General features: G+C 39.1%; 3 protein-coding genes across 3 annotated transcripts; 1 reads left to right on the top strand and 2 right to left on the bottom strand.

Annotated features, from left to right (window-relative positions):
* Positions 1 to 22: 22 nt before the first annotated feature.
* On the top strand, positions 23 to 1,666 carry LOC107486411 (uncharacterized). Its single transcript, XM_016106945.1, has one exon. It carries the CDS (start codon positions 23 to 25, stop codon positions 1,664 to 1,666), a length of 1,644 nt encoding a protein of 547 aa, XP_015962431.1.
* Positions 1,667 to 6,419: 4,753 nt separating this feature from the next.
* On the bottom strand, positions 6,420 to 7,157 carry LOC107486437 (uncharacterized). Its single transcript, XM_016106978.1, has one exon. The coding sequence runs from the start codon at positions 7,155 to 7,157 to the stop codon at positions 6,420 to 6,422; it is 738 nt and encodes a 245-aa protein (XP_015962464.1).
* On the bottom strand, positions 7,158 to 7,709 carry LOC107486449 (uncharacterized). Its single transcript, XM_016106989.1, has 2 exons — positions 7,488 to 7,709; positions 7,158 to 7,385 (listed from the first exon to the last, which is right to left on the bottom strand). Exons 1-2 carry the CDS (start codon positions 7,707 to 7,709, stop codon positions 7,158 to 7,160), a joined length of 450 nt encoding a protein of 149 aa, XP_015962475.1.
* Positions 7,710 to 15,897: the final 8,188 nt, after the last annotated feature.

The raw sequence follows: 15,897 nt of genomic DNA, 5'->3' as shown, positions 1-15,897 counted from the left end.
CTCTTTTGCAGAAATTGTTAGAATGGGGAAGAACGCTGCCAATGAGGTGGGTGATCAAAATATAGAGAAAATGGCTACTGATGAAACTGTTGAAGAACCAGAGGATAGTGATGAGGATGAATCAGATATTATTGTCAAAAAAATGCCAAACGGCCTCTACAATCTAGTGACAGGGGAAGAAGTGAAAAGAGAACTCAAGAAGGAATGGTGGGACACACTCATTGTTAAATTGTTGGGGAGAAAAATTTCATTGTTGGCTATGAAGAGGAGATTAGAGGTGATGTGGGGGAAGAGGGGAATCATTGACGTCATTGACCTCAGAAATGAGTTTTTCCTTGTCAAGTTCTATAATTCTGAAGATCTGGATTTTGCTTTAATGGAGGGGCCATGGAAAATTCTGGATCACTACCTCTCAGTAAGGTTGTGGAAACCAGATTTTAATCCAATGAATACTTCCATAGATAATATAGCAGCTTGGATTAGACTTCCAGGTTTGGCCATAGAGTACTACTGTAGACCTATTTTGGAAAAAATAGGAAACATTGTGGGAAGAACCATCAAGGTGGACACAAATACAGCAGAAATCACAAGGGAAAAATTTGCACGGTTATATGTGGAGGTTGACCTACAACAGCCTCTAGTCTCTCAATACCAGATTAACGGACAAACTCATGTAGTGGAATATGAGGGCATTCATTTGGTATGCTTTAGGTGTGGAAGAGTGGGACATGACAAAGCCAACTGCAAGGAAGGAAAACAAGATCCCTCACCAGAGCAACAAATCCAGAAGGAAGGTCAAGCGACAAATACAGAGGTTGAAGAAGAGGATAGAAATGGAAATAAGAATATTGACAAGGGCAAAAAAGTGATAGAGGAACCTGCTGATGCCTTTGGCCCCTGGATGATAGTACAGAGGTCTACGCGTGGCAAAAAGACCACAAAACCAGGAGAAGGTACAAGTAGTGGAGGAAGTGGAAAAGAAAAGGAGAAGGAAAGAAAGATAGAGAGTGAGGGGCGACAGTCACGTTTTGCTGTACTAGCAGAGGAAGAACCTGAAAGGAATGAAGAAAGCAATCCTAAAGCGACGGCAGGAATCAGTAATGAACCACAATCAGAAAAAGACAAAGGTATGTCCTCAACTCCCTCTCATAAGAAGAATAATCTAGACCTTCCTAAGCCAGTTAACCCTACCCATATGTCCACAACCAGACCAAAAAGCCCAAACACACATGCCCACAAACAAGCCCAAATAGCTAATACTCCAGGAAAAAACACTGTCCAACACCAACAGATTAATAGTAATAACCCTGTTTCCCAACCAGAACACCAATTAGACAAAAACCCCCATGCCATGACCCAAACCTGCAACACACCAAACTCTTCCTCTGTCCAGCCCAATGACTTTATTTTGAACAACCCTGATCATCCTCCCCATTTTCAAGAAAATTGGATTGTATCCATTCAACCAAGCCAAGTACTCTCCTTAGCTATCCCTCAGACAGCTTTGGAGGATCCAGCCCAGAGTAAACCACCTGATCCACCTTTTAACTCACTACAAACTAGTGAATTGGTGGAAGCTATGTTAGTATATGAGAATGAAGAAGCTAATAAGGCAATTCAGCAAGGAGTTAATCCACTTCAGGTGGAAGATATGCAGTGCAATTAATGGTCCAGGACCACTTTTGTTTCCCCTTTGTGGTTAAAGTTTTTCCAACTGTCCTTAGTAGGAGTTCCTCCTTTAGCTTACTTTTACCATGATTATTGTTGCTTGGAACATTAGAGGTGTTGCGAATAAGGCTACAATTCGCACACTCAAAGAAATAAAGTCTCAACACAGACCTGATATTACTCTAATCTATGAGCCAAAATGTAGTGGAAATAAAGCTACAGAAGTGATAAAAGCTCTCGGTTTTAACTTTTCCTTTTTGGAAGAAGCGGATGGTTATGTAGGTGGAATCTGGGTGTTATGGGACAATCCAGCGCTGACCATTAATATATTGGAGACACACCACCAATATGTTGCCATGGAGGTAAAGGACCCAAGCCACTCTCCTTGGAAACTTACAGCAGTCTATGCAAGTCCCCAAGAAGGAATTAGAAAAAACTTATGGGAAAACTTAAAAAGATTGGCTGATGCTACTACGGATGCTTGGATGGTCATAGGAGACTTTAATGAGATTGCAGAGGAAGGAGAGAAGAAAGGTGGGGCGAGAGCCGACCAACATGTGTGCCGAAGATTTAAAAATTGGATACAAAGTTGTAACCTCTTAGACCTGGGATTTGTCGGATCAAAGTATACTTGGAAAGCTGGTCAAAGAGACGGCATGGAGAGAGTCTTCAAGCGCTTGGACAGGGGTCTAGCTAATGCTGAATGGCGAAGAAGATACATGAATGCTAGGGTGGACATCCTTCCGAGAGTCAATTCAGATCATCACCCTCTCCTTGTTAATCTTACCCCGGGTATGAGACTGTTGGGAGAAAGACCTTTTCGTTTTGAGGTCATGTGGAAAACACACCCATCTTTTAACGAGTTCATTGAGAAGACTTGGACAAATGACACCCCCCTCCCGAGAGCCCTGGAATCCCTCACTGAAGCTTTAAAGAGTTGGAATTTAGAAGACTTTGGGAATGTTTTTAGGAAGAAAAGAACCATTTTGAATAGATTGGCGGGTATTCAAAAATCCCCAACCTATGGAAGAAATCCTCACTTAGAAAAGCTGGAAAGAGATTTGTCAAGAGAACTCGATCAAATTTTAAACCAGGAGGAATTACTTTGGTTGCAGAAATCTCGGCAGCAATGGATTGTTGATGGAGACCGCAATACGAAGTTTTATCACACAAAAACAGCTATAAGGAGACAGAAGAACAGGATCTTAAAACTTAGAAGAGGGGATAGATCTTGGTGTGAGGAACAACAAGAACTCAAAGACATGGCAGTGAGCTTTTACTCTAGTCTTTATAAGGAAGAGTCCACAGACTACCTAAGTCTTGATCTGTCTATCTCTTACCCAGTCATGAAAGATGAACATAAAGCGGCCTTACTGAAGCAGCCAAATAATGAAGAAATCCAGAAGGCTATTTTTCACATTGGGTCCCTAAAAGCTCCGGGAGAGGATGGATTCCCAGCCTACTTCTATAAGGAGAATTGGAGTATGGTGAAAGACTCTGTCTGTAGTTTTATTAAAAGAATTTGGGAAAATCCAGAAGAGATAAGAGAAATAAACCAAACCCTCATTACCCTCATACCCAAAATTGACCAACCTGAATTTATATCACAATTTCGACCCATTGCTCTTTGTAATGTGGTATATAAATGCATCTCTAAATTGTTGGTGGAGAGAATTAAGCCTACCTTACATGACCGTATTTCCCCTAATCAATCCAGTTTTGTCCCAGGAAGAGTCATTCATGATAATGTCATTATTGCAAAGGAAATGATTCATGATATGAAGCGTATGAAGGGTAAGAAAAAGTTCATGGCGATAAAAATCGATTTTGCTAAAGCTTATGATTGCTTGAGATGGAGCTTTGTGGATGAATGCATAGCTGAATTTGGAATTGGAGGTGTGGCCAGACGACTCATAAAAGAGTGTATCAATTCGGTGACTTATAAAATTCTGTGGAATGGAGGAAAAACTGATATAATCACTCCTACTCGGCGACTCAGGCAAGGCGACCCCCTCTCGCCATACTTTTTTGTAATAGCTATGGATAAACTATCACACTTTATAGAGGACCTGGTAGATAAAGGCGATTGGAAACCTATGAGGGCAGGGAGAGAAGGACCATTTATCTCCCACCTTCTATTTGCGGATGATTTAATCCTTTTTTCGCAAGTTTCTGTTGACCAAATTGAAGGCATCTTGAGGGCTCTTAACAGATTTGGACAAGTTTCTGGCTTAAAAATTAATGCAGAAAAAACCGCTATTGTTTTTTCTAAGAATGTTGAAGAGAGGCTTAGGAACCAGATCAGCAATATCAGTGGATTCCAAGAACAGTCCAATCTTGGCAAATACTTAGGAGCTATGATTAGTGATAACAGGAAGAAGAAGGACAACTTTAAAACTACTCTTGATAGAGTAAAGAACAAGCTAGGAGGATGGAAGATGAATTGTTTATCGATGGCAGGGAGGATAACTCTGGCCAAGGCAGTCATCAGTCCCATTCTCAATTATGATATGATGCATACCCAAGTCCCGAAAGGTATTTGCAAAGAGGTTGAAAGGATACAGCGAAGTTTTATCTGGGGGGATGGTAGAGAGAGCAGGAAGGTTCACGCTATAAGCTGGGAGACGATATGCAAGCCAATTAAAGAGGGTGGTCTCGGTTTTCGGAAGCTAAGTAAAATGAATGAGGCTTTTTTACAAAAGATCATTTGGAAATTAGTTATGTAAAAAGAAAGCTTATGGGCGCAAGTAATGCTCAGTAAATATGGGAGAGGACAAGACCTGAGACAAAATATCCTCAGCAAGCAATCAGACTCTGATCTGTGGAGAAGTTTAGCAAAAGTTTGGGGCTCTTTTAAAGATAACATTGAGTTTTTCATTGGAAATGGTAGGAGAATTCGGCTGTGGATTGACCCCTGGCTTAAGAACGAAGGTAGTTTAATCCAAAAAGCTATCATACCAATAGAAGAGGAAAACATGGAAATCACTCTCACAGAAGCTACTGACCTAAATGGAGGATGGGATTTTAACTTACTCAGAAGATATCTTCCAGATAACATCATCTATAAAATTCAGGCCATACATCCCCCTTGGGATAACCTTGAAGAAGACAAAATTCTATGGAGTTTGACACCAATAGGAGAATTCAGCATAGCAAGTACATATAGAAAAATCAGCCAGCAGACAGATACACAGGACCGCATATGGGAAGTTTTATGGGGATGGAAAGGGCCCCAGAAAATAAAAATCTTTATGTGGCTAACCTTGCATAGGAAATTGATGACAGGTGCAAGAAGAAGAAAACTATTTGGTACAGGAGATGAATGTCATCGTTGCAACAGTCTGACGGAAGATCAAAGCCATGTCCTGCGAGATTGTCCTGCTGCTTCAAGTATATGGACTCAATTAATTAATCCCTGTAAAATTCAAAGCTTCTTTAGAGCTCCCTTCGATGCTTGGCTCCGGTGGAATTTAACAACAGAGCTAGGAAAGAATAACCAAACTCCATGGATAACAAAATTCTCAGTTACCTGGTGGTGGCTATGGAGGTGGCGTAACTGTGAAATCTTCTCTCCTCCCTTCAGACGGCCGATAGACGCTATAGCAACTATTTTCCAGACAACAAATTCCATAAATGAAGCTTTCAAAAAAGAGGAGCTATTCTGTCAAAAGAAAAGAAGAGTGGAGATTGAAGTAGCGTGGAAACCCCCTGTTGAAGGCTGGATAAAATTCAATTCTGATGGGGCGTCCAACGAAAAAGGTTCAGGATGTGGTGGACTGGCAAGGGACCATTGGGGGAGATGGGTTGCCGGCTTCATGGATAATTTAGGGACTTGTTCTGCCTTTCAAGCTGAATTGTGGGGAGTATGTTATGCATTGAAGACTGCCTGGGATTTGGGGTTCAAAAGAGTGGAACTTGAAGTAGACTCAAGGGCTGTATATGAAGCAATTACGAAAGGAAGGAGACTGAATCAACACCCAAACAACTTAATCAGGAGTATCAATATTTGGTTGAAAAAACAATGGAGTGTTGAAATCAGGCATACCTATAGGGAGGGTAACCAGGCTGCAGACTGGCTGGCAAAAAAAAGTGTGAAGGAGAGAGGTACAGGGTATTGCTTCATTGACTCCCCTTTTGTGGATTTGAGATCCATCTTAGATGCTGACATGAAAGGGGCCTCCTTACCCCGTTGTGTTATTGATTTGTAACTGTTTGTTTTCTTTTTGGGGCTTTTAGCCCCCTTTGCCTACCAAAAAAGAAAATTACAATTTTTTTATTATAAAATGTGGGGAAAGAAGAAAGATAAAAAAAAAGATACGCTTTATCCCAATATCGTAAGTAGGATGCGACACTAAGACCATTTTCAGTAGAAAATTCATCCCAATTTCTGTTTATGGTCCACCTGTCATAAAAAGTAACTCCACATCAACTTTTGCGTCATAAACAGTAAATAGGAACTCAAAGCATCTCTCTCTTCTCCATTAGGAGGAACTAACTTTAGTCCCTGTTGTGGTCCCACTTAATTAATTAATTAAAATACTTGTAATTAATGTAATTAATTTTTTTAATAATGTAATTTAAATATTTAAATTTAAAAATAATTCACTATTAAAAGATATTAATATTAAATAAATTCATATATAACAATAATACACAATAGATAATTCGGGGTTACACTAATTTGTAAAATTACTTAATACAAAGAAAAATATAATTAAACTCTATAGTTGACGACAAGCATTGTGAAATTGTCATATGTGTTCAATCAAGTCCTCCTTCAATTGTCTATGCTGCTGCCTATTTCGAAGTTGGGCATTTCTTTGGAGAAATTGATGGTACGGTGCAAAATCTTCCTCTCCCAGCTGAGGTTGTGATAAGCCATTTTCAACATCATCATACTCTAAGCCTTGAGTAAAATTTTCTGCATAACTGTCTCTTTCATCCTCAACAATCATATTATGCAATATAATACAAGCTCTCATTATGTTGGCAAGCTTCTTCTTTTCCCAAAAACGAGCTGGACCACGTCTAATTACAAAGCGTGCTTGCAACACTCCGAATGCTCGTTCCACATATTTTCTTTGCCCTTCTTGGTATTGTGCAAATAACTTGCGTTTCTCACCTTGTGGCTTTGAGATTGATTTGACAAATGTGGCCCATTCAGGATAAATATCATCTGCTAAATAGTATCCCATTGTATAATTATTACCATTAATAGTATAATTTACCTCCGGAGCACGGTCATTTAGAATATCATCAAACACTGGAGAACGATCTAACACGTTGATATCGTTGTTTGAACCAGAAACTCCAAAGAACGCATGCCATATCCAAAGGTCTGAAGATGCTACAACCTCAAGTACTATGGTTGCAACCCCACGATAACCACTCATGTACATACCTTTCCACGCCTTTGGATAATTTTTCCATTGCCAATGCATGCAGTCAATACTACCCAACATGCCAGGGAAGCCACGACCCTCTGCCATTTATAGCAGGCGTTGTACGTCATTTGGATTGGGTTTTCGCAAGTATTCATCCTGGAACACGGAAATGACACCTTCAACAAATTTTTCCAAACATTCAATTGTAGTGCTCTCGCCTATGCACACATAATCATCAATAGCATCAGCTGCTACGCCATATGCTAACATTCGTATCGCAGCGGTACATTTCTGAAGTGGCGACAAGCCTCTTCTTCCAGTTGCATCAACCATCTATTGGAAATACGGATAGACGTTCGAGAGAGCGTATACTATCCGAAGGAACACATCTCTTCTCATTCAAAATCTCTGTCGGAAAATGTCAGCATTATACACCTGTTCATCTGCAAAGTAATCTTGGAAAAGGCGATCATGTTCTGCTTCTCGATCTCTGTTGATCCATCTACGAGTAATTGGGATAGGGCATCTATCGATATCTTCTTCTTCTGAATCTTCGAGTAAATACTCATCGATCCAATTATCTATGAGTGTGTTATCTTGCCGTCTTCTTTTGCCATACAAAACCTCATTAAATATATCATCAAAATTTCTAGCCATATGGAGAAATATAATTTTTAGTTCTATGTCGAGGTGAGAAACAAGAGTTGAAGTGGAGTTGTGGAGTCATTGATAGTTGATATTTATAAGTGTGTCTGCAATAAGTACCTTAACGGCTAGTTCTCTAACGGCTAGTTTTGCAACGGCTAGTTTTCCTTAACGGCTACTTAACGGCTAGTTTTGCAACGGCTAGTTTTGCAACGGTCATTTTCATGAACAATAACGGCACAATAATATTGACTAATTTAAAAACTTACATCAGAAATAAATAAAACAAACTACATCACATACTAGTAATACGCAATAAATAAATAAGAACATACTACATAACTCTACGAATACAAGAAACCATTAAGTAAACCACTTGGCCATTATTTTCTCACATGCAATCTCATGAAGAGCTCGTCGTTTCTCACTCATTGTAGACGTGTCAGCATTAAGTATTTGCATATCCATTTCCCTTTCTTTTGCTTTTATCTCCATTTCTTTAATATACCTCTGAGTTTGTAATTTTTGTTCTTTCATTGCCGCTTGAATTTGTAACTCCTTCTCTTTGATTGCCATCATCTTTGCTCTATGTTCTTTCTCCTCTTCTCTTTCTTTTTCCCTTTCCATTAGTTCCTTTTCTCTAACATTCTTAATATCTTCCATGAGAGATAATTTTTTGACAACCGATGATTTTCTTTCGCTAAAATCTTCAGACATCTGTGCTTTTTCCTTACCTCTTCGCTTGCTCTTCTTTGATCCTTGTGGGCGAACGGGAGAGTCCACACCAGGTTCGTCAGCCAACGGTATTTCTGAGTTTGATGAGGATGAGTATGCTCCAGTTGCACTAACTTGGTTCTCTTTGAGCCGCCACTCTGTTAGGTAGTTGGCTTCTCCATTTTCGCTCCAACCGAAGCATGTTCCAATGCCTCTCAAAAGTGAACTTTTGACCATAATTTGTGGAATAAAGTTTATAAGCCAACTCTTTTATATCATCAGCGTTCGAATCACTCCTTATGTTTCGACTAGCTTGATCGTAGAGATCTTATACCATCATTTCTTACATGCAACTACCCCCCTTGTCATGTCGAATCAAAATTATACACATTAGCTATGAATTCGACTCCAAAATGTTTCTCCCTTTTGATCGGTACCAACTATAGGGTCAGTTGAAACATTTAACCATCCACTGATCAGCATCTCATCCTCTTTCCAATGCCAGTGTTGAATACTATCTTGCCTCCGATCTTCAATATCATCATCATTAAGGTCGATAGCATCTAATCCACGAGGGTTGGCAAAATCTGAATATTGCAAATTTGGACTAGATTGTATAGGAGTCTGAGAGGAAGGGTTAGAAGAGCCACCAACACCAAATGAGTTATGTCTTGATACACTGAATTGAGTTGGAAACGGAAAGGAAGTTGGAGTAACATTTCCGATAGAGGGGTTAAATATGGACGAAAATAGAAAATGGGGTGTTTGTGAATTTTGATTTTGCGGTTGGAATATAGGAAACTGATTATTATAAGGAGCTTGAAAATTGAAATTAGAAATATTTTGTGGATTTGGATTTTGAAATGAATTTGGTAGTGTGAAGTTTTGATTTGGAACTTGAGAGTTTGAGGTTTGAGATTGTTTGGTATTTGGAATTTGAGGAAAGTTTTGTAAGTAATTGAAGAAAGAGTTGAGTTGGTTTGGATCCATTTTTTCGAACAAAAAATAATAATAGCAGAACTTTGATTTCGTAAACTTGGAAGAAGATAAAAAAGAGTAGTAGATAGTGTGAGAATAGAAGTGTATCTAAGTGGTATATATAGAGTAACAAAATACTAATTTATTAACAATAACGGTAATATAGTAACGGCTAGTTTCTAACGACTATTTTTACAACAGCTAGTTTTGCAACGGCTAAATTAATATAATAATATAAATATAAATAATATTTAATATTAATTATGATATAAATAATTAATACAGAGGGACTTCCTCTTCTCTCTCTCTTCTTGAAAAAAGTGAAGGAATTCACTTTAGTTCCCTCTATAGGTCCCATTTTTTTTTTCTCTGACTAAATAGTAACTCGGTTTCTTTATTGAAGATGCTCTAAGAACAACTGGAATCTGAACTCTGGAGTGGACATCACAAATCACAAGTTTAATATGATTTACAATTTTTACTTTTTACGTAAAAAATTAACTACTAAATTAATAATTTATATAAAATATATGTTAGAATATATATTTTTTAAAAATAAGGCAGTCATTGTCTTCTATGGACAAGGAGAATTTCAGACTTTGATGATCATTGATGAAAAATATAACTTACAAAATAATAGAATTACACTTCTATTCTTATTTTAATTTTTTTAAAATATCTTTTTCTCTTCATTGAAAATCACCATTTTCATGGCATAAGATGTTCTGCTCTTTGTGTGTTAAACACAACCTTCAACTCATTATGCTGCTGTTTAAATTTTCCACTTTATCATTTTTCAATTACTATATATTATTTTATAGAAAAACTTTAAATGAGAGAAAACACTTGCTACATAGGCTTATGCTTTGAGTGTGTGATTGTTCTTCTTGTTTCATTCTCCAATTAACAATGATAAGCAACTCCCCTAAATTTATTACTCTTTGGCCAGCTTTGAGAGTAAAGGAATAGTAGTTCGTACATACAACACTAAATTATTTCTGTTATCACTGTCCTACAAAACCCGTAAATTCATTGTTCTTCATTCTGGCGTCAATACATGTCTAATAATTTAAGATATTGGTCAATAGTTTTGGTTTTTTACCATATTGGAAGAGATGCAAAAGAGAAGATGAAAGAGAGAAGTTAGAGTGGAAAGCGAGCAAATTATGAGAACAAGAAAGATATTTTACATGTAATTATTTTAAAATATCAAAATATAAATATAATTAATTATAAAATATAATAAAGTTATTTTAATCTCAACCATTCATTCAACATGTTCCATTGAAGAATTCTCCTAGTTAAGGTTCTTGTCTTTTTGTTTTGTTTCATTCGAGAGATGCTGCAACGGTTTCACTCACAAGAATATAAACCCCTCTCCTCAATCTCTTCTTTTCTTTTTACTCTTTTTCAGGAATTTTGGGCCTTATCTTTTTCACTCACAAGAATACTGCGCGAACATTACCATCACAATCAAAAGTCACTAGCATGAATTTTTTTCCAGAGCAAAAGAAATATAAAATTAAATTGGACAATTTACTTTAATAAACCAACTCTCCTTCAAAATTTTACTGATGTTCCAATATGAAAAAGGCTATGTTAAAGTCTCAAGTTGCATTTCTATGTAAATCAAATTGATTAAATTCGATTTAAGAAAACACGTACTAAATTGAAGCAAAGAGATTCAACTTTCAATTGCTAGGTAAATCAAATCCACTCAATTCGATTTATGATGATACGTAGCCTTTTAGATAAAACGAAGTCATTAGGGTCGATTTAATATATATGGCACCATATGATTAAATCGAAGACACTTAATTCGATTTATAGAGTACTAACGTTTATAAATATGAGCTTAACGTGAAGTTTTTACCACAGTGAGATTCACAATGGCTATTGATGAGAGTTTTGTAACTCTTGTGCACTATAGAGGGTCCATTAAGAAAAAAATGCAATCAGGAATTAAGTTTATTGATACTAAGTGTTTTTCTCAAACCTTCCACGAATTTTACTGAGTTTAAGAATATTATACTCTAGAAACTAGGTCTGCATGGCGTGAAACGCATGAAGAAGTTGTTCTATAGAATCCCGATTTCCATCTTACGCGATGATATGAAGTACGATTCATTCGTTATTAGCAGTGACGAAGATTTGGGGTTCTGTTCCATTGTCGTCGTCAGTTTCTCGAGGTGAGGACTCCAAAGCTGTTGGCAAAGCTTGTGGATGTGGTATTTAGTTCTAGAGGTTCGAATCGGAATTCACAATCCACAGGACATGCAGTCTGCTCTAGTTTCATGCCTGTTATTGCCTCGTCAGTTGTGTTGGAGATTGCACCTGAGGCAGTTTTAGTTGCTTCTCCTTCTTTTGCATTTAATCTGAACTGCAGTGGTAATCCATGGGTTGGTGAGACTGGACTATTGGGGGAGGCTGCAATTGCAACACGTGATTCTCTTGCAATGGTCCTAGTCTTCGGTGAGGTTGGAGTACCCGATGGGGTAGAGGATGCACTGCATTATAATAATGATGATGATGTAGAGCCCGCCACGATAGCTGATGACAGTGACGATGACACACCACGGACAACTCCAGTTGTGGGTGGGAGAGCATCTAGTTCAGGTACTAATCAGTATCCCCCCCACTTCTCAGCTCTAGACTTTGATGCCATGGCACCTCAGGGAGATCCCGGAGTACCTGTTGGCTTCGGAGCTAGAGAGACACATAATACATGAGTTGTATTTGAATTTCAAGTTGGTCAGCAGTTTCAGGATAAAGAAGAAGTCGTGTTAAGCGTGAAGACTTATACCATTCGCCGTAGGGTTGGGTACAAGGTATTGGAATCCGATCATCGCAAGTACTATGGCAAGTGCAAGGAGTTTAGCAGCGGGTGCCCATGGCTCATTTGGGTTAGCCTCCACCAGCGTAGATGTATTTGGGAGGTAAAACGATACAATAGTCCTCACACTTGTCTAGCCACATCGATATCTGTTGATCATATCATGTCCTATCGGCCTTCATACTACCATGATTAGAGCTGATTCTACGGTCTCGATCAAGGTACTGTAGAATGCCACGGAGGCACACTTCGGTTTCACATTGACTTGCAGGAGGGTTTCGATGGCTAAACAGAGAGCTGTGACTTAGATTTAGAGAGATTGGAAAGAGTCATACAATGACTTGCCACGATGGGTATTGAGTGTGTAGATCACGATGCCAGGTAGTGTAGCGGTATTGAAGACGAGTCCTGTGCGGGTTGGTGGCAGGTGGATGTGTCTACAACTTATTTCCATCGACTTTTTTGGACATTCCCACCATGTATTGAGCCATTTTTATCATTGCAAGTCGTTGGTCAGTGTGGATGGTACCCACTTGTATGGCAAATACGGTGGTACCCTGTTGGTCGCGATTACACAGGACAACAACTCCAACATTATTCCTATTGCATTTGCACTTGTAGAGGGTGAGAATGTAGAGTCGTGGTCATTCTTTCTATTTCACCTGCGGCAACATGTGACACCTCAGCCAGGTAAACTCATCATATCAAATAGGCACAATGGGATAAAGGCTGCATTGGAAGCTCCTGATGGTGGCTAGCTTCCGCCTACTGCATATAGGGCTTTTTCCATCCGTCACATGGTGGAAAATTTCACGCTGAGTTTCAAGGGCAAGGATGCACATAAGTTATTAGTGAATGCTGCTTATGCTAAGACTGAGGTCGAGTTTCACTACTGGATTGACATTCTCTTTGCCGAAGATCCTGCTATGTGCAACTGGGCTAATCGAATTGACTATGCACATTGGACTCAGCATCGGGATGAAGGTCAGAGATTCGGGCATATGACTACGAATATATCTGAGTGTGTGAACTCGATACTAAAGGGTGTGAGGAACCTTCCAATCTGTGTGTTGGTGAAGGTCACTTATGGGAGATTGGCTGAGCTATTCGTTCGGAAAGGAAGATAGGCCGAGGCACAGTTAGGAACCGGACAACAGTTTAGTTAGCATCTGATTAAGGCGATCAAGGCAAATCTAAAGGCCTCAAGGTGTTTCACCGTGACTGTGTACGACAGGGACAAATCAGAGTTTACTGTGGCTGAGACCACTCCGACAAGGAGTTTTTCACTAGGCACATACAGAGTATCCCTCACTGACCAGACATATGATTGTGGCTATTTTCAGGCACTTCATTATACATGTCATCATACCTTGGCTTGTTGTGCATATACACGCCTGACCTGGTCCACCTATGTCCACGAGGTGTATTGCCTTAGCTCCGTGTTTGATGTTTATCGCATGGGATTCACACTTCCAATTTCGGAGGGTTTTTGGCCATTGTATGATGGTCCGACCGTCATACCTAATCAGGCCAAGAGACGTGCGTCTGAGGGGCGCCCTAGGACCACCAGGATCTGGACTACCATTGATGAGGCTGACCCAAATAGGCCCAAGAAATGTGGGCTTTGTAGACAGCCCGGCCACACACGTAGGAGGTGTCCCCAAGGAGGAATGACCATCAATTCTGCATTTGCCAGTAATGTGTGTAGGCTTTATGGCATTTGTTGTACCATGTTGTCTTTCAGTTCATCTTTAGTCACCGTTGTATGGTTTATTTTATCGTTACTGTCGTGTGTGTTGTGTCATAATGTTAATGTTATTTTAGGAGGGATGGTTTATGTTAGTTTTTGTTTATTTGAGCATTTTGTTTTACCACTTCTGGACTCGTATTTTACTAAAGATACATCTATAATGTGAAGTAAAGAACATCAAGTAAAGCACAATAAACTGAATTACATAACTACTCGGCATACATAACTAAAACTGAAATACATAACTACTCAGAATACATAACTAAAACTAAAATACACAACATGGAATACATAAAACATGGAATAGATAAACCATGGAATACACAACCAAGTATGCACATCTCATTGGACTCCATAAATAAATATCGAACACACAACATGATGCTAAATAGTTGCTGCTCAAAGCACAGAGTAAATTATATCCGGTGAAGTGGTAGGCAAAATTGTGATCTCTAATAATGGCATTCAACTTGGTATGCGCGTTTATAACTCAGCACTTTCTTCACAACCTCGCACAACTAACCAGCAAGTGCACTGGGTCGTCCAAGTAATAAACCTTACGTGAGTAAGGGTCGATCCCACGGAGATTGTTGGTATGAAGCAATCTATGGTCATCTTGAAATTCTCAGTTAGGCAGATAATATATGGTTATGGAATTTTCAAATAATAATAATAAATAAACAGAAAATAAAGATAGAAATACTTATGTAAATCATTGATGGGAATTTCAGATAGGCGTATGAAGATGCTGTGCTCCTTTTGAATCTCTGTTTTCCTACTACCTTCATCCAATCCTTCTTACTCCTTTCCATGGCAAGCTGTATGTAGGCCATCACCGTTGTCAATGGCTACATTCCATCCTCTCAGTGAAAATGGTCCAAATGCTCTGTCACAGCACGGCTAATCATCTGTCGGTTCTCGATCATGCCGGAATAGAATCCATTGATTCTTTTGCGTTTGTCATTAGGCCCAACAATCGCGAGTTTGAAGCTTGTCACAGTCATTCAATCCCTGAATCCTACTCAGAATACCACAGACAATGTTTAGACTTTCCGGACTCTCATGAATGCTGCCATCAATTCTAGCTTATACCACGAAGATTCTGATTAAGGAATCTAAGAGATATGCGTTCGGTCTAAGGTAGAACAGAAGTGGTTGTCAGTCACGCGTTCATAGGTGAGAATGATGATGAGTGTCACGGATCATCACATTCGTCATGGTGAAGTGCAACGAATATCTTAGAATAGGAATAAACTGAATTGAATAGAAAATAGTAGTAATTGCATTAAAACTCGAGGTACAACAGAGCTCCACACCCTTAATCTATGGTGTGTAGAAACTCCACCGTTGAAAATACATAAGTGATGGTGGTCCAGGCATGGTCAAATGGCCAGCCCCCAAATGTGATCAAAAGACCGAATGGTCAAAAGACTAGCACCTAGTACAATAGTTAAAAGTTCTATTTATACTAAACTAGCTACTAGGGTTTTATAGAAGTAAGTAATTGATGCAAAAATCCACTTTCGGGGCCCACTTGGTGTGTGCTTGGGCTGAGCTTGAGCTTTACACGTGCAGAGTCTTCTTTTGGAGTTGAACGCCAAGTTGTAACGTATTTTTGGCGTTCAACTCTGGCTCGTGACGTGTTTCTGGCGTTTGACTCCAGAATGCAGCATGGAACTGGCGTTGAGCGCCAGTTTGCATCATTTAATCTCGAATAAAGTATGGACTATTATATATTACTGGAAAGCTCTGAATGTCTAATTTTCAACGCCGTTGAGAGCGCACCATTTGAAGTTTTGTAGCTCCATAAAATCCATTTCGAGTGTAGGGAGGTCAGAATCCAACAACATCAGCAGTCCTTTGTCAACCTTTTATCAGAGTTTTGCTCAGGTCCCTCTATTTCAGCCAGAAAATGCCTGAAATCA

The sequence above is a fragment of the Arachis duranensis genome, chromosome 1, assembly GCF_000817695.3.
Source record: "Arachis duranensis cultivar V14167 chromosome 1, aradu.V14167.gnm2.J7QH, whole genome shotgun sequence".
NCBI lineage: Eukaryota > Viridiplantae > Streptophyta > Magnoliopsida > Fabales > Fabaceae > Arachis > Arachis duranensis.
Note: the sequence above shows the minus strand (reverse complement) of the source record. Positions and strands in the feature narration are given on the sequence as shown.

Bases quoted from the DNA above. Each gene is read 5' to 3' on its own strand.
- LOC107486411 (XM_016106945.1), top strand. From the start codon at position 23: ATGGGGAAGAACGCTGCCAATGAGGTGGGTGATCAAAATATAGAGAAA.
- LOC107486437 (XM_016106978.1), bottom strand. From the start codon at position 7,157: ATGGCAGAGGGTCGTGGCTTCCCTGGCATGTTGGGTAGTATTGACTGC.
- LOC107486449 (XM_016106989.1), bottom strand. From the start codon at position 7,709: ATGGCTAGAAATTTTGATGATATATTTAATGAGGTTTTGTATGGCAAA. The intron at 7,386-7,487 runs GTGTATAATGCT...TATTTCCAATAG, and splicing joins ATTACTTTGCAGATGAACAG to ATGGTTGATGCAACTGGAAG.